Raw genomic sequence first — 24,611 nt, forward strand, 5'->3', positions numbered from 1 at the left:
TGGCAATATATACTTTGCTATGTAGGTAATTGCTCGTAACAATTGACAAGAAAAGATTTAAGAATCGAGGAGGACGTATACTTTTTTTAATAGCCGATTTAAGCGTCCCACTGCTGGGCAAAAACCTCTCCTCTTGATTTTTACGACTCCCGGTTTAGTGCTTTCGCTGTTCGGCTAGTAGTTAAAAAAGATGTCCAGGATATTCCACCTTAGCCGTCTGGGTATTGTGTTATACGTAACTTATAATATATTTACCTGTTTTCGTTGTGACAACATTAATCTCTTAAAACAATAAAAATTGGAAACAATAAAAACAAGGTCCAGTGCTGTTTATTACCAAGTATTGTTATGAAAAATTTGGTACCTATTCTAGCTAATATAAAAGCAAATATATAAAGAATATAGCAGCGAAGCTTTTATCTCCGAATATTCTGTTCTCAATAGGATGATTTTAACGATCACATAATTAAATTAGGTTGCTTTGTTTTATTAGACAGCTATAGATGGTATATTGCATCGTCACCGAAGTTACGTAACAAATGCTAATTTTGTGTGTTAGTAGGTAGATAGATATATTATCTCGCTAGAACCAATCTACATTTGCAACAGAGATGCACTAACTTACAGGCCAATTCGAACGTGCACCTGATATCAAACCGATATTAGAATAGTATTGGAATCATAACAGTTAGCTGTCATTCGCGTAATAATAACTGATATGATTCCAATATTATTCTAATACACTGAGACTATCATCGTTACATAAAATCATATTTATTTATTTATACTGAAGTATTTTTATTTTTTATGCTGATCTGAACTAAACCAATATTCAAACAAATACTTAATGTCAAACCATGTATAAGTTTAATAATAACTTGCAAATTAATATGAACACACACAGTTTTTAGGATTCCATACCCGATGAGTAACAACCGGAACCTTACATAATAATCTTACCATGTTCGACCGTCCGTAGGTAAAGTATAAACCGAGAGGTAGTGAAATTCTAAATAACTTATGTATATATACCTAGAGGCCTATGTACTTTTTTATGTGCAAAAAAGTAAAATAAATAAATAATAAATACCTAATATTGTCTTCGGTTACCGCGATAGTTACTCATGAAATAAAACTATGAAAACGGATTATATCGCGTATATTGAATTTATAATACATCCCGACGTTTCGAACTCTTTACAGCGTTCGTGGTCAACGGGTGACTGAGGAAAAATTACAAAATGCAAAAATACCCACATACTAAAATAATGAACAATCATAGACTACAAACTTTAAGGCTGGTTGTACATGCAAAATCGGTTCATAAGGCTAGTTTTACACTATAATTATTTTTCAAGTAAAGATATATATATATACGCGATAAAAAAAACTATGCCGGCTCCAACCCTACACCACGGACCCGAGAAGATTTAATTCCCTCCTAAATTGTAGGAGGGTATCCCAATATGGGACCGGCAACAAACTCGGCGGGACACATCTTTTCAAAACATCAGAATGTCCAGCATCATCCGACACTACGGTCTCACAGTCTATGTCTCGCTTGCTCCTTTATCAGGTGGACTACAGGATCCCAAGCTGGTGGTAGAGAAAAGCCATCTTCCCTATTAAAGTTTGGATATTTCTTAATCTCAATGGCCTCGCGCAGCATTCTGGGTATGTAACGCTTCTCCTTGGCAAGAACCAGAGGCTTATCAAACTTGATTGAGTGATTGGCTTTATCCATGACATGCTCACAGACAGCAGACCTAGGTCGACGGTGCTTGACATCAGCTATGTGTTCCTTCACCCGAGTGGAAATGCTCCGTTTCGTCTGCCCGACATATGATAGGCCACACTCACAGTCCAGCCTGTACACTCCTGCAGTCTGTAGAGGGGTATTGCATTTTACAGGCCTCAGGAATTGTGACATCTTCTTCATTGGCTTGAAATATGTTTTTATAGAAGCACGCTTCAAGATGTGGCTGATCCTGTCCGTGACCCCCCTGACAAAAGGCAGAATGGCAGGCCTGCGCTCAACTGTGGGGATCTTAATGTGGGACCTCTGGTTGACCCGCGGTATCCTGAGCTCGTTTGCCTGGAGCGCGCGCCTGGCATGCTGGAGCTCCGCGGCCAGATGCTGGTCATCACATATCCTCTGGGCTCTCTGAAACAAAGATTTGCCTACTGTAACAAGTTGACTGGGATGGTGATGCGATTGGCAAATGGCCGCGGAGCTCCAGCATGCCAGGCGCGCGCTCCAGGCAAACGAGCTCAGGATACCGCGGGTCAACCAGAGGTCCCACATTAAGATCCCCACAGTTGAGCGCAGGCCTGCCATTCTGCCTTTTGTCAGGGGGGTCACGGACACGATCAGCCACATCTTGAAGCGTGCTTCTATAAAAACATATTTCAAGCCAATGAAGAAGATGTCACAATTCCTGAGGCCTGTAAAATACAATACCCCTCTACAGACTGCAGGAGTGTACAGGCTGGACTGTGAGTGTGGCCTATCATATGTCGGGCAGACGAAACGGAGCATTTCCACTCGGGTGAAGGAACACATAGCTGATGTCAAGCACCGTCGACCTAGGTCTGCTGTCTGTGAGCATGTCATGGATAAAGCCAATCACTCAATCAAGTTTGATAAGCCTCTGGTTCTTGCCAAGGAGAAGCGTTACATACCCAGAATGCTGCGCGAGGCCATTGAGATTAAGAAATATCCAAACTTTAATAGGGAAGATGGCTTTTCTCTACCACCAGCTTGGGATCCTGTAGTCCACCTGATAAAGGAGCAAGCGAGACATAGACTGTGAGACCGTAGTGTCGGATGATGCTGGACATTCTGATGTTTTGAAAAGATGTGTCCCGCCGAGTTTGTTGCCGGTCCCATATTGGGATACCCTCCTACAATTTAGGAGGGAATTAAATCTTCTCGGGTCCGTGGTGTAGGGTTGGAGCCGGCATAGTTTTTTTTTATCGCGTATATATATATATCTTTACTTGAAAAATAATTATAGTGTAAAACTAGCCTTATGAACCGATTTTGCATGTACAACCAGCCTTAAAGTTTGTAGTCTATGATTGTTCATTATTTTAGTATGTGGGTATTTTTGCATTTTGTAATTTTTCCTCAGTCACCCGTTGACCACGAACGCTGTAAAGAGTTCGAAACGTCGGGATGTATTATAAATTCAATATACGCGATATAATCCGTTTTCATAGTTTTATTTCATGAATAAATACCTATTTAAAATACGACTGCTTTTGTCTAATTACCACTTGAATGAACGCTTTCCATAACGCAAGCCAAATTAAATTTTTATGTTAGTCCCTCCCGTCCATACTGATCCGAAAATATCCGTTCATGGCATTATGCTGAGTGGAGATTTGTGTTTTCATTTGTTTGGCTATCATTAGTGACGTTGAATAATGTTGCCTTCCTATTTTCTTTATCGGATTAGCTAAGGGCTGAATAGAGGCGAAATTTTAGTCCAGACGACATAAAACTGTATGTAGTAAACGGGCAGATTCATTTACTGTTGCTCTTGGTATTTGACGAGACTGTTCGGAGATTTTTTGTTACCTTATGACGCGTAATGGTGCTCCCACATTGGCTGTTATAAATGTTATATAACATCGTGTGACAGTATTGATAGTGTTTTCTTATAATTATTATGTAGTCCCTGTTACACAATGTTACACTTATAAAATTTTATAACAGCCAATGTGGGAACACCATAAGCGTAACATATACACCTTTTTCGTAATTTTTGGTACAACAATTGGCGTGAAATGAAGACAATTTAAATTATTAGTTTTGGATTAAGTCCCACAAAAATAGATATAACGCCGTAATAGATGGATACAGTCTAGGGAAAAAACGTGCCTCGAAAATCAAGAAAATTTCATTCTCGTTCAGAGGGCGCTACTAGTTTTGGCCTACAGTCGTATAGATGGCGTTGACGGTTTCGTTTGTTATTTAACAATTTTAACGCATATCAGTGAAAGAACATGGGTCAAAATCATCAAAATAATTAATGCAAATAAAAAAAAACATTTATCTATATTTAAATACATTTTATCGTATTTTTACAAATCTTCAATTTTAGTTTTAAAGTGTGTCGACAGATGGCAGTGAATTTACTGGGGTTACAAAATTTACTATGACAGTACCGCTCTAGTATAAGTTACTCTATGAGTCCCATAATTAATAAATTGCCATTTATCACTTTATTCGAATTGCTTTATCCAGTAGGTTAAATATTTCGTGGACGTATGAATAACTATTTTAACCTGAATCACGTATTTTGCCGGTTGGCTGACTGCCTTGACGCAATTAGATGACACAAGATGCGTATGCGTGAATGCATCTACACAGACACACTTGCATATCTATTATCATGCCTGCCATCTGGCCAGACTTGACGCGGAAGTAAATATTACGGATAGCGATGTGGTTTGTTTACAATTAGGGTCAATAGTAGTGGATAAAACAATGCCCAAAATAACTGCCACCCTGTAATAGTTATACAAAGATTTTACATATAGAAATATAATATGTCCAGTTCCCGTTCAAAGCACCCACGCTCTAATGGTTTTACATATAGACATAATTATATCGTTTCCTAAACTATTAGAAAATGGTAGATGTTTGTTGAATGTTTCAAAACAAATGACGTGTAGTCTGATCCGTTAGTAGTCTTGATGGTGACTGTACAATCTAGCCACGTAATTTTGTATCTAGTAGATAGGGAGAATAAACAAAATAAATTAGATCCGTGAGAATCTAGAGAGATTAAATTTTAAGTTTTAAATATAAATAATTAGCTATCAATAGGTAACGTTTATGAATAGGTATCTTTGTTTACTAGTGGTATCTCATTAGTGGTAAGTATTGTATGTATTCATGGAATGTATACTATATAAATTCATATTAATGGGTTCCCGAACATAAATTTTGACAAATTTTCGAAAAGTGAAACTTGCGATTTTATATTGTTCGTGTTTTGTTTCGTAAATGTGATTGAGTTCTAAGAGAAAATAAAAGCCAATTTGTTTTAATAAAATAATACCAAAGGCTGGTAAATAATATATTCAAGGCGAACATCCTCTATACAACACCGCGTTCTTCGTAACCATTTTTACCATTTTTCCATTTTAGCTTTATGCGTATAAAATGTGTCACCTACTGCTTTAATGACTCCTAGACATAAAATTCGTCTTTCTTGGTCGCTGTCATGTATACAAAAGTATTTTTAAAGCAAAATAACAATTAGGCATTCTTATTTAATTTAGTTTTTAGATAGTTTTAGTTCTAAATTATTTATTTAAACCTTTTCTATGGGCTCAAAATGGTTTATTTATGCTTTGAATCTAGTTTTGTGACTATTTACCGTGGCCAGACAAATCCAATTTAACGTTTTGAATAATAAATAGCAGTAGACGGCCAGTTTACATACGCTAATCACTAAAATGTAAAAATAATATTTAGTGTCATTGTCATCTCTACAACATTGACTATTCACGCGGCTTTGTATCATCAGGCTTCTTTAATTATTAGACTGATTATACTTATCATTATCACACACATGTTGTCTTAACTTTACAAATACATTGATTGCCTCACTGCTTAAATAAGCAAGAGCTCTAGAAAGTTATCTTAATTAGCCTAATAGATTATAGTTAGCAAGTTTCGGTAATGGGTGTCTCATAGGCCTTGGGGCTAAGGGCAATATGATAGGAATTAGTAATCTCCTGAGTGCACTCGATTAGCCATAATTAAAACAATATGTCGGATTACTTACTAGTGAGCCACATGATGCAAAGATTTAAACCTTAGACAAAATGAACGGCGAAAAGTGGAAAAACTCACTATCTCGGGCGATACATGAACTCGCGACTGTAGGATACTAGCCCGTTGCTCTGCCAACTGAGCTATCGAAAAGTCTCGGATCGTTTGCAGACGTTTTCGCTTAATACAAAACTAGTTTAATTTGGATTTAGCATCAATACAGTAGCGCCATAATAACGCTTTTATTTTCAAAACAAACGCCCCACAACACTTCCATTAAATCATCATCATCATCATCATCTCAGCCGAAAGACGTCTGCTTAACTGCTGGACAAAGGCCTCCCTCAAGGATCTCCACAACGAACGGTCATTCGCAGCGTGGGAAGGTACCAGACTAGAATCTGGTTAAAGTCGCGGGAAACCGTTGGTTGAGGGCAGCGAATGACCATTCATTAAATCATACTTTGAAGAAGAATGAAGAGCTCACCATAATCAACGTTGGAGATTAATTACCTAGACAAATCGTTTGTGGGTTATTAAACTTGCCACAAAAATAATTAAGTAACGCCAAAACTTCTTTATTCCATCATTCATTTCACAACTCGAGCCGCAGAAAATGTCGCGGCACAAATTGAAAAAGTTTTGCTATAGGGTAGGTTGTCTCTTAAAAGGTCCTAATTTTCCGAAGATGAAGATTCCGGATAAAGATTTCGTGCAAATAGCCCAAAGATACTGAAATCGGCTTATTTATAGGGTAAGTAGATATTTACTTAGATATTAAAGTTCAAACAAACCTATATACAAAGTAGCTTTAAATTTAATGAATCATAGTATTATAAATTATATTAGCTAAATTAGTTATAAATGCTCCTTCCACTGCTATATATACTTACAGCTCCACCGTTAGTTTGTTTATGTTTGTGTCTTAATACATACATGATTTATCAGGTAAGGAGTGAAGAGCAATGAATTAATTTTAATTTTAAATAAGATTCCTTTTCACTAAATTAATCTTGCGACACTTACCTAAATAGTTTCTAGAAATATACCTACTACCTATTTATAAATATAACTCATTAACATATTATATTTTAATTCCAGCAACGAATGTAAACGATCTAGTATATCATTTGCATATACGTAAGTTAAACTTAAATATAAATAGAATAGAATAGAATATAATAGAAATAATTTATTCGTTAGCACACACAAATAGAAAATTATACAAAACAGAGAAATATAAATAAAAAGAAAAAGTGCCACGAAATGGTCACACCTCAGCATGTTGCTGGCGACTTCCAGCACTGATCTTCCGGTGAGACCATCCGGTGAAACAATCACGATAGGTAACAAGAAAAACAACAAAATTAATATATAATATAACATACAAAAGACAGAGACAGAGATGTGTTAAAAATACATATTACAATAAACTCTGTCACCACGTAGCTGTTATATCCGGCCGAACTCAGCTTGGCCGTACATATGCCTAAGATTATAACTAGCGCCATGCGGCAGATACGCAAACTAAACTAAAATGACAGTTAAGACAGGTCGATTTTATCAGAACTTCTCTTTGATTAGAACAAAAGCAATACTGTATCAATCTCAATTTGACTGCTTAAGTGCTTACAGACAGTCGCAAGAGGGCGAGAACAGTGTTTTTTAAAGTAATGTGCCATGGCAATGCAGAATAAAGAGTATTTGATAATATAATTAATGCCTACCTACTTATTCAAATACTCATACAGGTTAACAGTCATGCACATAAAATTCAGTTAAATTTTCCTTTTCAAACTTCGTCTGAATTGTAACATAGAGAAATAAATAAGCATAGTGCTCACTCCATACATAAGTTTTCTTACCAAAACGCAAATTATTTGCGTAGTCGACATCTAGCGTCAAGTAGCGGATTTGTCAGTACTGCTACTTGACAATAGATGTCGCGACGAACGAAAAGTCTAATGCTCAACAATTTTCCGCTAATATTATAGCCGGATTAACCGGAACTCTATTTTCAACTCCTTCTGCTTGTAATATTAGTTGTAAATTGTTGAGCATTACACTTTTCGTCAGTCGCGACACTCGTAACATCTAGTGTCAAGTAGTGGTACTGATAAATCCACTACTTGACGTTATAAAAAGTATCGCTAGGTACTCGCGAATGACAAACGCGAGAAGAACGTTGTAAAAAGGTCCTTTTTAGGGTTCCGTACCTCAAAAGGAAAAAAAACGGAACCCTTTATAGGATCACTCGTGCGTCTGTCTGTCTGTCTGTCCGTCTGTCTGTCACAGTCTATTTTCTCCGAAACTACTGAACCAATTATGTTGAAATTTGGTATACATATGTAAGTTTGTGACCCAAAGATGGACATGTAACGTAAACAAATAAAATTTAAACATGGGGACTACTTTTGGGGGTAAATGAGATAATTAAAAAATAAAGTATTTCAAACTATATCGTATTACATATAGTATAAACTTTAATATATTTTCTTTATAATTTTAGGATAAACAGTTTAGAATTTATTCAAGAAAATATACAAAAAATTACCATTCCCTTTATCTCCGAAACTACAGGGTCTAAAATTTTGAAAAAAATACACAAAATAGTTCTTTACCTATAGATCACAGGAAAACCTATTAGAATTGTATAGTCAAGCGTGAGTCGGACTTAATTACTTAGTTTTTGATCCGACCCCTACGGGTTTTTTAAAGACATCTCACATAAAAAATAAGTTGTTTAAATTGTGTAATGTACGGAACCCTTGGAACGCGAGTCCGACTCGCACTTGGCCGGTTTTTTATTTAACTGCATTAACTTTTAGAATGCAAATTAATGAGACGTCGTTACATACATAAACAAGACCTTGCTCATAATAATAGAACGCCATCAAAATACCTACTACCATCTCGATTAGTAGACTCAAAATAATAACCCAACCTACATTGCCGTCACTCTTCTAATATAACATTATAACTCTAATGAAAAACAAGCATTGTACTACCGGCAAGTCAAGAAAATATTTTATTACTGTAAATAAGTAAATTGAGTGATACGATATTGCGCATTCAAGGTTCGTATGCACGCTTCTGATACAACTGCAGTGTAATGCTCGCCATTCATTGTGCAGCAATAGGGATAAACAAGATGAATGGCGGCCGAAATGGGAACTTGTGTTCTACATGGGTTATGCCCCAATGTAAATTAACTCGGCAAACTGCTATAGGTCTGGTGTCTGGTATCCTGGTTGGGGATAATCGTGAATTATCGGGAATTAATTTGGTTTTCCAATCACTATAACAACAGGACCGTCACTTGTTGATGCTGTATTTGACGTATTGAATGCCAACAATAGAGTAGGTCCTCGTTGGCATCGCAAGCATCAAGCATAGTACGTTTTTATACCTATTATAACACGTGCAAATTACAAATTAAAATCAGGAATCGTTACCGGTGTAGGTAATTGTATCTCGTTAATATATTTTGAATGAACCGTTATCATTACCGTAACAATCAATCGGGTCGGGCGGGTAATTGGTGCTCGTGGTAGAGTGGTAGAGGGTAAGGCTAGTTGGGTACTATACTATGGACCCCAGAAGATGTTTTCGAATACATCACAAAGCGAAATTACGTCTAACTAAACAAGTATCACATTGTGATATTAACATACAATACAATACTCTTTATTGTACACCTCACACAGTTTACAAAGTACAGAAACAAATCAAGACAATTGGATAGATGTAACAACAGGCGGTCTTATCGCTCAAGAGCAATCTCTTCCAGACAACCTTTAGGTAGCGGAGACAATAAAATTAGAATATACAATAGGTGGTGCAAAGAAAATAATATAATAAATCAAACTGAATATAACCAAACTACACATATAACCAAACGACACTGAATATGTGTATTATGTGTACATAGTGAGATTAAGTAAGTACACACGATAGCTATAAAGTATTAAAAAACCGGCCGAGTGCGAGTCGGACTCGCGTTCCAAGGGTTCCGTACATTACACAATTTAAACAATGTATTTTTATGTGAAACGTGTGTGAAATGTCTTTAAAAACCCGTAGGGATCGGATCAAAAACTAAGTAATTAAGTCCGACTCACGCTTGACTGCACATTTCTAATAGGTTTTCCTGTAATTTATAGGTAAAGATCTATTTTGTGTATTTTTTTCAAAATTTTAGACCCAGTAGTTTCGGAGATAAAGGGGGGGAATTGTCATTTTTTGCCTATTTTCTTAAATAACTTCTAAATTATTTATCCTAAAATTATAAAAAAATACATTTGAGATTCTCATAATAAGCTCTTTCATTTGATATGTAACACGATATAGTTTGAAAAACTTTATGCCCCCCAAAAGTAGCCCCTATTTTTAAAATTCATTTGTTTACGTTATATCTCCGTCTTTGGGTCACAAACTTACATATGTATACCAAATTTCAACTTAATTGGTCGAGTAATTTCGGAGAAAATAGGCTGTGACAGACGGACAGACAGACAGACAGACGCACGAGTGATCCTATAAGAGTTCCGTTTTTTCCTTTTGAGGTACGGAACCCTAAAAACAATTAATTGCTACTTATTGTTAAGAAATTTAGTCTTAAACTTAAGTATATACCTAGAGGTACTTGTTCTGTAGGTACTCTGTACATATGTAGTTATAACAAGAAAGTACATATAATATTGAGAGCGCACTATTCGCCAACAAACTTTCTTCAGTTTGGCAAAAATATTGTATACCTAGTCCTGTTTTTTTTATTTATTTTTTTGTAAATATTAATTTTTGTATTATTTATTTGAATTTTCTTTTAATCAATAAGGATTTAATTGTTATTACTTGTTGTATATACTAATATAGACTAAGGCATTGTTACTAACAACATTTTTATGGGCCCCAGGCCTAAAATAAACGAATATTTATTTATTTTATTATTGTGTCTGGGAATACGGAATAACTGACCGAAAATATACATATACTGGTTTTCATAACTCCTTATTACGCGCCCACTGCTGCTGGCGGGGACACTCGCAATCTTTAGTTCACACTGTTCACAGTTTAATTATAGGGATCCCTTCGTTTCTTTTAGTATTTGTCTTTGCATGCGTGTACGTTACTTAGTTAGCGAATTTAATTTTCTTAAGATGACACTGAATACGTCTCAAACGTATGTTTCTTCTTTTCTAGATAGACATTGCAATATTCAAGCTAGTCTAATGTCGGAGACCGCAGACGGTCATATAACTCAGCAATAAATCATCACAGCCTGTTATGATGTTATTTCTTAGTTAACGTAGTACGGTCGGTGCCCCAACTTAAGTACTCAAGTTGCCATACTAATTGCATAGAAAAGTGGATACTTATGTTAGGGAGCCGACCTACCTTTACCTACTATAATAATGCTTAAATATTCCCTTAACTTAAATAATAGCATATAAATCTGTAGTAATAAATATACATAAGTATCTCGAATTATCGTATTTTTTTCCAATTTTGTACCTACTCCTATTTAAATCAACACCGTATCTCAATAGGGGATCAGAGTAAATTACTTTAAGAGTTTTGAATGATTCACGGTTAGTTTCACTAGACTAAGTCTAGTAAATTACTTTAATTGTTAAAAAAACATTGTTCAACAACAGAAACACTCCACAGTTTGCTCACTGCAATATTAAGACCGATGTATGTCAAAGGCATTCACATCAACTTAATACTAACGGATCTTTTTAACATTTCGTAAAAAAAACTAATTTGACTAGTTGACGTTGAAGAAAAGCACTACCTACCCCAAAATATTTTACTTTGAGATTTACAAATAAAGTTTTCATTAAGTAAATTTAATGTTCATTTGAAGAATATATCAAAACGAAAGCACGTACCTTATGACGAACTCACGACTAGGTATATGCGAACGTAATAAATGGATTATTAATACATATCCCTACTAATAATCATTTTTATAATTATCATCATATCCCACGCAAACGAAGTTGCGGACAGAAGCTAGTATTGGTATAGGTATACAATACGAGTATTTATCTCTGAATATAGCGCGTGTGACAAACTTTGACACAATAAAGTCGATGATTCCGGCCGGCAGGTTTGCGCGAGTCACGCGACGGATAAAATTACACCGGTTTTGCAGCAATGCTTGCACCCCGTTATCAGGCTTTTACTTGTACTACAAATTAAACGTCACAAATGCATTCACGCAAATTCATACGAATTACCTTCCATAGAGCGTAAGTTTGGCAATAAGTAAGTATCTAAGTATTTTTTAGGTTTATATACACTCGGGAATTTCCACGTTGTATCCTAGTAGTACAAAGGTACTTGTTTTGAAGTATTCTTTTATTTCCAGTGAAGCAATTATAATAAAATTCGCAAATGACTGATTTAATCGTCAGTAAGTAGTTGATTCTGTTTATTTCCAACTACACCCCACATTATAGTTTTGGAGCGAAGAAAAATTGATCCTTAATTTACATGTACAGGTACCTTACCCAAGAGGTGTTTTTAGGGTTCCGTTGTCCACTAGGAACCCTTATAGTTTCGCCATGTCCGTCCGTCTATCCGTCCACGGCAAATTGATCCTTTAATTTACATGTAGGAACCTACCCTACCGTAAAAACACCTTCTTGGGTAGGAACCCTAATACCTAGTTTCGCCATGTCCGTCCGTCTGTCCGTCCGCGGCATTGATCGTTATTGTTAGAAAGTTGCAATTTGGCATGGATATATAAATATACATCAATAATCTGACAAAGTCGTAGAATAAAATCTGTTACATATATATGTGTCCTGCTTTGAATTTATTATTATTAAATATTATATTTAAAAAACATTTTGCTTGCACCATTGAGTTCGAGGGTTTCAAGTACCATCTCTAATATTATTCTTTAAGCCCTACACAATCCTAAATTTATTTATTTATTTATCCACTCATAAGTAATCCTTCTAAGTAATAAGCAAAAGATTACCCAACGAAAATAGACGGTTCCTTTTACGTAATATCAAAAAGTTTTGGTATATCACTAGTACAGGAAAAATGGCATATTTTGGCGGCAAAATATGTACATCCACGAAACTTGGTTTTTTATCTTTATCTTGGAACTAGAAATGAGGATCTGCCGAGTCCTATCAAAATTTAGGGGTCTGATCCCCTTATCGGGGGATATGGCGAGGGGGTTCATTTTTAAGAATGCACAGTTTACAAACTGGGCGTTAGGTGTCACTTTCGTGTAAAATTTTGCGCTGAATGGAATGAGACCATATTCATACTTATGGGGTCAATATTTTGCGAGATATGTCTGGTTTTCGTTAAAAAAAAAAAAAAAAAAAATTTCAAGTCAAAAGTAGGTTTTAATCAGCAAAAACAATTGGAAAACTTTTATTTATTTATTTATTCAATCTTTATTGCACAAAATAAAATACAATCATACAAAAGATGGACTTAATGCTATAAGGCATTCTCTACAAGTCAACCTTTGGGCAAAGCAGTTTGTATTTTCTTTTGTACAATAAAGATTAAATAAATAAATAAGTTTTTCAATTGGTTTTGCTGATTTTGACATGATTAATATATTTTTTTCTTTTTTTTTTTGCAACAAAAACCATACGTATCTCGCAAAATATTGACCCTATAAGTATGAATATGGTCTCATTCGATTCAGCGCAAAAAATTACACGAAAATTATACCTCACTCGCCTAGTTTGTAAAATGTACATATTTTAAAATGAACCCCCTGGCCATATCCCCCGAAAAGGGGGTCAGACCCCTAAGTTTTGATAGGACTCGGCAGATCCTCATTTCTAGTGCCAAGATAAACGTCATAAACAAGTTTTTATTGGTGTATATATTTTGCCGCCAAATGGCTATATTTGGTCTTATTTTACCTGTACTATATACACACGTTACAATTCAAAACTTGTCTGTTGCTTCACGTTAAACGTTATGAAAACTATCTACTGAAGTTTAAGAGTAGGTACCTATACATATTTATACGTGATATCAAAGAGAATATGTAGTTCAGACACTTGCTGTAGGTAGTCAGAAGAAATAAAACTTACCTATTCATCCGAGCTATGTTAAGACGTAGATGGAAGATTTCCTAGAAAATCATCTTATTGGCCGAGTAAGCAGGTAATATTACATTGTACGCATAATCTCACAACTAAGAACTCATTATTGCTTTTTAAGGTAAAAATATTGTTTAATAAACCTAACATAAAAAGCGTCATTGCCTACCTATGTTATATTTTAGTAATAAAATTTACGACATAATAGATGCAATCTTTGATAGTCTATCGTTCAGAAATGTATATAGACTTACTTACGGCACCTAGATCTTAATGCCATGAGCCTGTATAATAAATGGTAATTTCTGACTAACTATAACTAAGGTACCACCACTACCATTAGCAAATCAATCAATTTTATACCTCGTTTAAAATAAAACTCACATTTTAGCGCAGTGTAGCAGCTAACCTCCAGCCGATACACGAACCACTTTTAACACTCACAAATCACACTTCGAATAAAATACACCACTCATCGTATTACGAATACACTCGCGAGCGCGAGATAGACCGGCACAGAGACAACCGTCACCTACGACCTACGCCGGGGTACTGAAGTGTTCAGTTCGCAAAGTACGTAAAATGGAAAAAACGAAATCGCCTATCCCATCCCTTTTCCACCACTTAACGGTCTTGCACCTCGACGCACTTGACGCGCGAATTATCTCCCTTCATCGAAATTAAATTACTTATAACTTGATGCGATTGTGGTTTAACGATCAACGATACCGCTATCCGTCGAGTTGTTATTCAATAATTTAAGGCGTTATACAGTTTCATGATAGGATCCGCTAACAGGATCGTTTCAAAGTGTTTATATAGGTAAACTGAATGACTACAACTACTGTAAGTCTAGTGATTTAAACTTTTACAATATTCGACACTATTTAAAAGGGTCCTTCCTATTTGTTAACGAGTTAGCCATCTATAAGCTAACATAATTACCTATTATAAGCAGGTAGGTATATATTTACACCATAATATTTATATAGGTAGTGATTTTACTGATTTTATAACCACTAAGTGTTTATTAGAGAACGTAACTAGGTACTATTGTTTATTTTAACTCATAACTTTATTAACGAACCTTTATAATTATAATGAACTAAACAGTTTAGCAATTTTCTGAACTAGTGTTTTTCGTGCAAACTGAAAATTCTAGGATCATCGTCAGATATAGGACGTAGATATTTGTGTCGTGTACTTTTTGGGTCAAATCGAGTTCTCTGAGTACCTACATAAATTGAGTGACGATGGAATATTATGGTATTTGCGAGCTGATCTGATACACAGGAGGTAGACTTGTGATAAAATACCGCCACCTAATTGTGTTCAGGTTTGTTAGAATTGTCTCGATGAGTATAAGTTGCCTGTTGAAGGAAAAGTACAGTCCAAAAATGAATTTTTTGACAAAAAGCTTATTAAAATTATAATATCTACTTTCTTGAGCAGTGCTCAGTAAGCACAAATATTTATATTATTTCACTATAAAAGGAAAGGAAGGAAGGTACTAGACAGTGAATTTACAACACAACAATATGCAGGGAGGAAAAAATTAATGGGCCCTGGAGGGAAAGTGGCTATAAACCTTAAGTTAGCTCATTTTACTTAAAGGAAACATTAATTAATTTTTTAAAAGAGTCAAAACTGCATTCTAGCTAACTTAAGGTTACTCCAGGGCCCATAATTTTTTTCCACACTGTATAACAATCGATAGAGGGGATTTTTTTAAATATTTAGTTAGGCTATTTTTATTTAGGTATATTCGTAAATGGGTATATTGTTCATGCGAGTACGTTTGCCGCCACACACCTTAGCCCCACTGTGTGCTCGGCAGACGCGGCCGCTGAACAGGCGGCATCGCTAAAGAGGGACAAGTACTACTCGGGGTTGTCCAACTATGTACCTACTTACGAGTATATACATCCTCCTTTCTCTGGAGAGCTTGCTTCTCTGGTTCCTCGTCTGGGAACTGAGTCGTCGTCTGCAGGATAGGGGCCTCGATCAGTCGCTCCTGGCCCAGTATCGCGGTTCAACGCGCAGCAAGCGTGATGGGCACCTTTGCGTCGGGAATGATGCGGGGTGGATTATTCAAGTAGTAAGATAGTTCTCATAATTTAGTTTAGATAAAGGTTTTGTGTTATTAAATTTTGTAGTGATATTTCTTATGTTAGTTTTAATTTATTAGCACCTAGCGGCACAGGATCTTGTATCAAAATCACCAAAAAATTTAATCTACGCCTTGATTGTCTATTGTCTTCTCGCGAATAATTTATTTAACTTGTAGTCATTTGGGTACTCATTTATTTACACATAAATTTACATTCCCTTAAGTCGACTCGAAATATTTATTTTATTACTTCGTCTTCATAAAGTTTGCGACTAAAATTTAATAAAGGATGAAATAAATATTCAGAAATTCTGTCTATATCAAATACCTTTAACCTTTCAGGCGGCAAATTTGTGTCGCATTACTGCTTTTATTGCCTGAGTAAGCGTTTTCGTCAACGTATTTTTAAGATAGGTCGAGATCTCAAGGCGTTTCATCGGTAACCTGAAATCCTTTAATTTGATGATGGATAAGCATTTGCTTACCCATCGATCACAAAATCTATCGTCGCCTTATCTGTGGAAATCTCACTTAGCTTAGGGTTGCCATTCAATAGAGCTATCGGAAATCAATGCTGGTAAATATATTATAGTAATGTGTGAGTCGGGAAAATGAGATCGTAGCGTGGCAGGCGCGTACGCCTTAATGGACTATGTCTTAGTCCAGTACATACAAATAGGCATTAAAATATCTTTATTGATATCAAAAATAAAATAAATACTTTTCAAGTGATAAAATGGCAGGGACCTACGCTGACTAGAAAAACCGGCTAAGTGCGAGTCGGACTCGCGCACGAACTGTTCCGTACCATTACGCAAAAAAACGGCAAAAAAATCACGTTTGTTATATGGGAGCCCCACTTAAATATTTATTTTATTCTGTTTTTAGTATTTGTGGTTATAGCGGCAACAGAAATACATCATCTGTGAAAATTTCAACTCTGTAGCTATCACGGTTCATGAGTGTATCTTTACCTGGTGACAGACGGACAGACAGACAGCGGTCTTAGTAATAGGGTCCCGTTTTTACCCTTTGGATACGGAACCCTAAAAACTACCTATTTTAATTATTAGATATTCGGAAATCAAATTGAAAGTTCACTAAATGTACATACGAGTATGTATATGTATTACCTATACAGCTTTTGGCAATACAATGCCGTCATCAATAAAGTAATACAACCAGCGTTGGGACGAGGGTAGACTGCATTGTGCTGCTTACCGCATTGAACGCATAAATCAGAAATCTACTTTATTACTATAGACTAAGGAGGCATGACAATGCGGCCATAGAGATCGTTTCTGTACCGCTCCGATACCGGAAGTTGAGTAGGTTCACAACCCTGAATAGGTAATGCAGTATCTTGACTATAGGTGATGAGGCGCGAAAGCTAGAATGATGTAAAAGCAATAGTTATGTGTTTTACAAGGGGGGGGGCAGGTGAAATATTCCAATATTGAACCACTATCGTAGGGAATGGTTAGAAAGGTGGAATCTTGAGCGTTTCGAGGGTTTCAAGGCGAGGCGAGGGTTGAACACACTTTGCTACCGAGTGAAACACAAAAATTTTCACCACACAAACGCGAGAAAAATGCTAACTGTAATACGTTACAAATCAAATTCGAATGAACGCTAATAAATATTTATAGTAATTCAAAATTATCACTTAAAACTTAAAAGTCAAATTTGGCCATCCAACTTCAGGAAACAACTCAAATTTTTCATCAAATTCCTTTGCCACTTTTGTAGATAAAATGCAACTTTCTCATCAGTTTTTAAACAATAAAGAAAGGTTGTACGAGCTGGTGCGGTGAAAAATTAATTATTTACCCCTTAATACGGGTTGAACGGGTTCCAGCAGGCGTTCTACATGATGACACTAAAGCTCTCCAAAGGGGCTCTACGTGTTGGATCTATATCCCCACGCAAGCCTATCAAACGACCGGGATTTATAGGCCCGTGAAATCAAAAATGGAGATACAAAAGTATTAACCTCTAAAAACCGTACGAGAATAATCACATTATTTTTAAATCGTGTGCCAAATTCGGTAACTGTGTACGGACTCAATCTACATATGTACGAGTACGAGTGACTTATATTGTTGTCGAAACTCGGAAGTGTTCCCTGTGAAGATGAACTATGTTATGGATTTTCAAATTAGCGCCTATCATAGGGAATGTGAGGAGAACCTAAGGTGTATTGAATTTCCAGCGGAGTGTTTGCAGTGTGCAGATGCGATTTGCACCAATACTAAGCACAGATTAGTCATTGATAGACTGTACTATTCTATTATTAAAATCCTAAGCCGGTCAGCTGAAATCAGCTATGATGCAAAAAAATCTCGTCATGGGCGTAGGAAAATAATAGGATGGAATAGACATGTAAAAGAGGCTCACGGGCGGGCGCGACTTAGTTTTCAGGAATGGGTATTACACGGAAGACCTAGAAATGGTAATGTGTTTGACAAAATGTGTGAAACCAGAAAGCTCTTTAAGTCTAAGTTGAAATGGTGCCAGGATAACGAAGAACAAATAAAAATGGATATCTTAGCGACTAGGCACTCAACTAAGGACTTCAAGGGCTTCTGGAATCATACAAAGAGGCTGGGAACTGGGGCCTGCGTGCCTGCAAGTGTGGAAGGGCAATGTGAGCCTAAATGTATAGCGGAGCTCTTTAAAGAGCATTTTAAGGTGGAGTCTCCATTGGGCGTAATGCCATCAGAGTCGTCCAGCACTGAGGCTGTGGTGGGGGGTGCGTCGTACACACTTGTGAGTGCCAAGCAAGTTGCTACAGTGATTGGAGACATGAGTAGAGGAAAGTCACCTGGTCACGACGGCCTCAGTGTTGAACACCTGCGTTTCGCTGGTGCGCATCTGCCTAGGGTGTTGGCGATGTTTTTCAACCTGTGTGTTGGCCATATTTACCTTCCTCAGGAGCTTATGAAGACCATAGTGGTACCGATACCAAAAAACAAGACGGGTGATGCCTCCGACAAGAATAATTATCGGCCAATTTCGTTGGCAACCATAGTGGCGAAGGTTTTGGACCGTCTGCTTGATCTACAATTTGCGCGTCATATACACTTGAACGAGGCGCAATTCGGTTTTAGGCCAGGGCTCTCTACGGAAACGGCAATTTTGCGGCTCAAGCACACGGTTCAATACTATACTACGCGAAATACGCCGATATACGCGTGTTTTTTAGACTTGTCGAAGGCATTCGACCTTGTTTCGTACAATATCTTATGGGATAAGCTCTTGAGGGAGACGTCTGCACCCAGAGAGATGGTCTACCTTATGAAATATTGGTACCAGAACCAGAACAACAGTGTCAGATGGGCCGGATCATACTCAAAGGAGTACAGGTTGGAATGCGGCGTGAGACAGGGTGGTCTGACGTCTCCGCGGCTTTTCAATCTGTACGTCAACAACCTGATCGAGGAGCTCAGCAGAGCCGGCATTGGGTGCTCAGTTGGTGGTAAAATAATGAACAATATCAGTTACGCTGACGACATGGCTCTGCTGAGCCCTTCGATCGGGGCCCTCGAGATTCTGATCGGAATTTGTGAAGGGTACGCGGAGGCCCACGGTCTCAGATACAACTCCAAGAAAAGTGAGCTACTCTTGTTTAAGGCGGGTACAAAAAAGCCGATGTACATACCACCACTAAAACTTGGAGGAGTTGAGTTGAAAACTGTCACTCAGTTCAAGTATCTGGGGCACTGGGTCACTGAGGACCTCTCTGATGACCTTGACGTGGAGCGGGAGCGTAGGGCATTAGCGGTGAGAAGCAACATGTTGGCTCGCAGGTTTGCACGTTATACGGGGAGTGTCAAAATAACTCTTTTTAGGGCATTTTGTCAGTCTTTTTATGCGTGCAGCCTGTGGGTCAAGTGTACGCAGAGATCCCTTAATGCTTTACGCATTCAGTATAATAACGGTTTCAGAATGTTGTTGGGGTTGCCTCGATTTTGCAGTGCGTCGGGGATGTTTGCCGAAGCTCGCGTGGACGGCTTCCAAGCCATAATGCGCAAGAGAGTGGCCTCCCTGATGCGCCGTGTTAGGGACAGCCCCAGCAGCCTTCTGAATACTGTTTTGGACAGGTTAGATTGTCCAATAGTAAACAAATGGAATGCCATGCACATGGACAACAGGAGTGCTGTTGGGCTAAGTTAGTTATTTAAGTAGTAGTTTTATTTATTTAAGTTATTGTAATAATATAGTCTGTAAGGTAGCCGTAATATGGGCCTTGTTGCCTGATTAAAATTATTAAATAAAATAAAAAATATTAAGGGGTTCAATCATTCAATGGGTGCTTCCTGCATAGGACTTCAAGTTGTATGTACTCTTACCAGAGGCCAATTCTGACTCGACAAATTTGTTAAGTTTTCATGTTGTTATGATGCGACCTTGACGACCCAACAGTGCAGTTCATGCGCTGCAATAATTGTAACTGGTTATGTAAATATGTAATTAATGTAATATAATGTAAATAGGTTATTTTGCATGCCTACTACTATATTAAGGTATTGACATTATCTGGACATAATACTATTGACTACCATCCATCTTATCTGTACATAATGGCAAATAAACGCATTTCATTTCATTTCATTTTATAAGTGTGAGCAAGTCTCGGTGCATTTCGAGCGCACTAATCAACGTGAGCGATCGTCAAGGTCGCTAGGTCGTATCACGAAAAGATCTAGAATTGGTAAATTACAATCGGCCCATAATTCAGGTAAGTTCTCGTCGCTATTCAAGACCAAATTTTCAGCGTAAAGGCTGACGAATCGAATACAAGCGAATCGTTTTAGGCCTTATTATAACTGAGTAATTGGTCGCCGGGCCGGCCGGGGTCGGTGTCATGGGTTTCCGATTTTCGATCCGACCAAGATTTCCGTTTCACGAAATAACAGAACGACTACGTTCTCTAACCGTTGTTAACTATAAAAATACTTTGTCTCACATTGCCAAAAGTATCCAATGTTTGAATTTTGTTTACTGACACTTAATCTCAACTAAAAATATCGATTGTGAATGTCGCGCGTCGAAGTCGATTGTGGAAGCGTCGTGCCACAAGATCTGTTGACATCTTGTGGCACGACGCTGTCAGTCACAGAGGAGGCGCCACAGGGGCATTAATAATGCCCATAAGGGCAAAAATTTATGAACCGGTGGGGATTTATTTGCGACTGAACCGAGCGCTTTTTATGTGTGTATTTTACCTAATTATTTTGTAAGTAATGATAACATCTTAACCCATACAATTATTAAATATAACATTAGGATACAAAAATAAATATTATGTAATAATGAAATAGGTTTTTAGGGGGAAAAGCCAGATCAGGACTAACCGCAATTATTTTCTATCAAGGCAAATTAACAATACAACAAACTATCTCATTTTTTGTAGGTTTAGTGAACTTAAGTTAACGTTTTCAACCCCTAATATACCTGACTGAACCTTCTTCATCTTAACGCGAATCAATAAGGAAGCTAACGCGTAGTTGTCACGAATTCAGCTTGCTGGTCACGCGTCGCGTCGCACGCCAGATTCCACAGGCGTAATCTAATATAATTACAGGCTTCGGTAAATACGTTTTAATAATGTCTTGGCATTTGACACTCGAACATTGACCTATTTCATATAAATATTATTTCATTATTGGAAAATAGAATGATGATTATTGATAGGAGTGGGCTTATACCTAGGAAATTAGGAAACAAAAATTTTGCTCGTCAGATCCCTCGGCGATATCACTAGCTATTTTGTACTAATATTAAATTGCTACGGTATGCAGGGTAACAATATACAGCGGAAAAGAAATGAAAATGAGACATGTTTTCGTGATTTTTCTATCGAGCCAACTTTGGCTTTTTTAGATTATGTTTGGAATATGCCTTTACAAATAAATTTAATACAGTCTAGTCTCCATGTGAATCTTTTCGCGGCATTTGCCCTTAATTAAGACGAAAGGGGACGACTGCCCCGAAACCGCCTTTCCATACAAACGTAGTCATTTTCAATATGATATGAACATTATTGAAAAAAAATTACACAATTTGATGTATTTTAATCATAGCTATGCCCGACCGTTAGATTTTTTGGACTCTTTAATTATTATAAGAGTTAGGAGCATTTAAAATTTTGTATGAAACCTGTTTTTCAATCCTAACTTTTATAATAATTAATTTAAAAAACGAAAAAAAATAAACGGTCGGGCATAGCTATGACTAAAATACCTACATAAAACAAAAATATTTTCCATATTGTCCAGGGAGGAAAATGAGGACTACGTTTGTATGGAGAATCGATCGTCCCCTTTCCTCATAAAACGAATGAAAGTCAGACTTCTTCGTCTCAATTAGGGTTCCGTACCTAAATAGAAAAAGAATTAAACCCTTATAGTCCAACCCCAACATAGTCAACGTAGTCTTATACGCTTATCTAGTACCTGTGTTTGTAAAATAACTTCGAGCAAGATCGATTAGGTAGGTTTGTACGAAAACTAAGTTTTCCCGATGGAAGTGATAGCGGCTATCGCGTGACTACCTTACAGTCAGTTCGTTGATCCTTTGTCAGATTACCTCTCATGTTTACCCTAACGAAGGTAAAGACAAGGATTTTCTGTCATTCCCAATCAACAAGCGTAAGGTAAATGTCCCTGTAAATGACACTATTAGGAGGAAATTAAGACATTTAGTCAAAAAACTACTTAACGATCTAACATACAGACTACTGGTGTATGCAGATTTATGAAGCAGTCCTTCCTTAATATCAGCGGAACAATACATTGTATAACAGTAACAACATTTATTAATTATTTCAGTTTTCCTCGACATCTGAAACTGTATGTAACGAAATTTCGAATGTCCCATTGTATGACTATGAGAAAAAAAGTCACTGTCTCAGTGTTTGACAAGGAGTTGCATCAAATTTACATGATCATTCAGTTATCTACATATACCTACTTAGACATGACAAACTTTAAAGAAAACAAGTATTTTTAATAAGTAGGTATTTATGTTGTTTAGAATCTAAGTTTTTTTTATTTTATTTACATACACACAACCATCAATTACAGGAAATCCTAATTCGACAGTATGGAAATTGACACAAAAATAGGTACAATACATTAGCTTACAGATTACAGTAGCACAATACGTAAAGCGTAGCCCTTGTGAATTCGTTCAGAGAACAAGAGAACAAATCTAACTCGATCGCAACTATATTTTAATATGTACTTGTGTGTAGAATATGAGCTTGTACATTAGATTCTAAATAGGTACGTAAATAAGTACTTATTTCCCATCGATACTTTCATTTGTCATTTTGATAATACCTATAGAAAATCTTGAGGGCATGTTTTCTTTGAAAAATTCCTGTAACCAATATATGACACTACCTAATAGTTATGACCCAATGTATGACACATCAATACGTAACTGTCATTCACTAGACTCCATAGTATAACAGTGTGTCAGTGTCTACTCGCATGATCAATAGAAAATGTATGTTTACAGAGTAAATTAAATGTATGTAATATGGTCAAAATTAAAATTCATAAAATAATAATTTGTGTGTGAATGACATGGGTGTCATATATTACGAAACGCAATTTTTTTTCAGTGTATGACATGCCTTCAAAATACTAATGTAAGGAAAATAATCTAAGTACTTTAAATTTACAATATCAATCGTTTCTTTTATTATCTAACAGTTTTAAAGAGCACTTACCATTTACTTAGATGTAAAACGGCAATTGCGCAAGGAAAGACCTAAGCCCTCCTACGTGTATACGTACAATGCGGCCGGTCAACTCTACTGTCGTGAGTGTAAAAGAGTTTTTAAGAGCAAGTTTGGCCTGGCCAGCCACATAAGAGCTCATGAGAGGGAAAAACCTTGATTGTTGAGGTCGCCGTCATCGAAATCGACGTGGAGGACTATACATTCTTAGCCTAGCCGGTCTTTCTTACGTAAAAACCTAACTAGAGACAGCGATAATGATATTATCGCTGTCTCTAATTAGGTTTATGGTTACCTAGTTGGTATGGTTACCTTTTATTATGGTTACCTAGTTGTGCCTTTGGTGTAGTTAAGGTGTTCCTGTCTCGACCACAAAAACATTGCTGAAGCTAGTGAGCAACGATCATAATATCATCAGTGTCGGCGTCATAATAATTCGTTTGAAGCGTTTTTACGGTTCTTTACCTCAAAAGGAAAAAACGGAACCCTTATAGGATCACTTTGTTGTCCGTCCGTCCGTCTCTCTGTCAAGACCCTTTATCTCGGGAACGCGTGGAGGTATCTAGTTGAAATGAACCATAATCTCAGGCAGGTCTACAGTCCCTTGAAGGTGTGAAAAAAAACACTTAAGATAACGTAAAAAAAAAGATACATAAAAAAGTTAATGTTATGTGTTAATGTTTAACAAATAAAAACATTGATTGATTGATTGATTGAATGTCGCAAAAAACGTAAATTACGACACTCTCAAGGGAATCACTCCCGTTGACCTAGAACTATGCAATTTTGCAAGTAATCTCGTCTTACAATACAAATACAGGGAAAAATCTGAAAACTATACATACAATTGTACGAAACCCTATGTGG

At 36.7% G+C, this 24,611-nt stretch overlaps 1 protein-coding gene across 4 annotated transcripts in view; it reads right to left on the reverse strand.

Annotated features, from left to right (window-relative positions):
* Window positions 1–14,479, reverse strand: part of LOC134748443 (uncharacterized) — a 461,636-nt gene extending 447,157 nt beyond the window's left edge. For 2 of the 4 annotated variants that reach the window (XM_063683232.1, XM_063683230.1), the window contains exon 1: window positions 14,269–14,479. In XM_063683232.1, coding sequence (XP_063539302.1) covers window positions 14,269–14,270 — 2 coding nt within the window. In that variant the 5' untranslated portion in view covers window positions 14,271–14,479. The remainder of the gene's footprint in view (window positions 1–14,268) is intronic. The other 2 variants (XM_063683233.1, XM_063683231.1) reach the window with 2 other exon arrangements.
* Between the last annotated feature and the right edge of the window lie 10,132 nt (window positions 14,480–24,611).

The sequence above is a fragment of the Cydia strobilella genome, chromosome 16 (genome assembly GCF_947568885.1).
Source record: "Cydia strobilella chromosome 16, ilCydStro3.1, whole genome shotgun sequence".
Classification (NCBI taxonomy): Eukaryota; Metazoa; Arthropoda; class Insecta; order Lepidoptera; family Tortricidae; genus Cydia; species Cydia strobilella.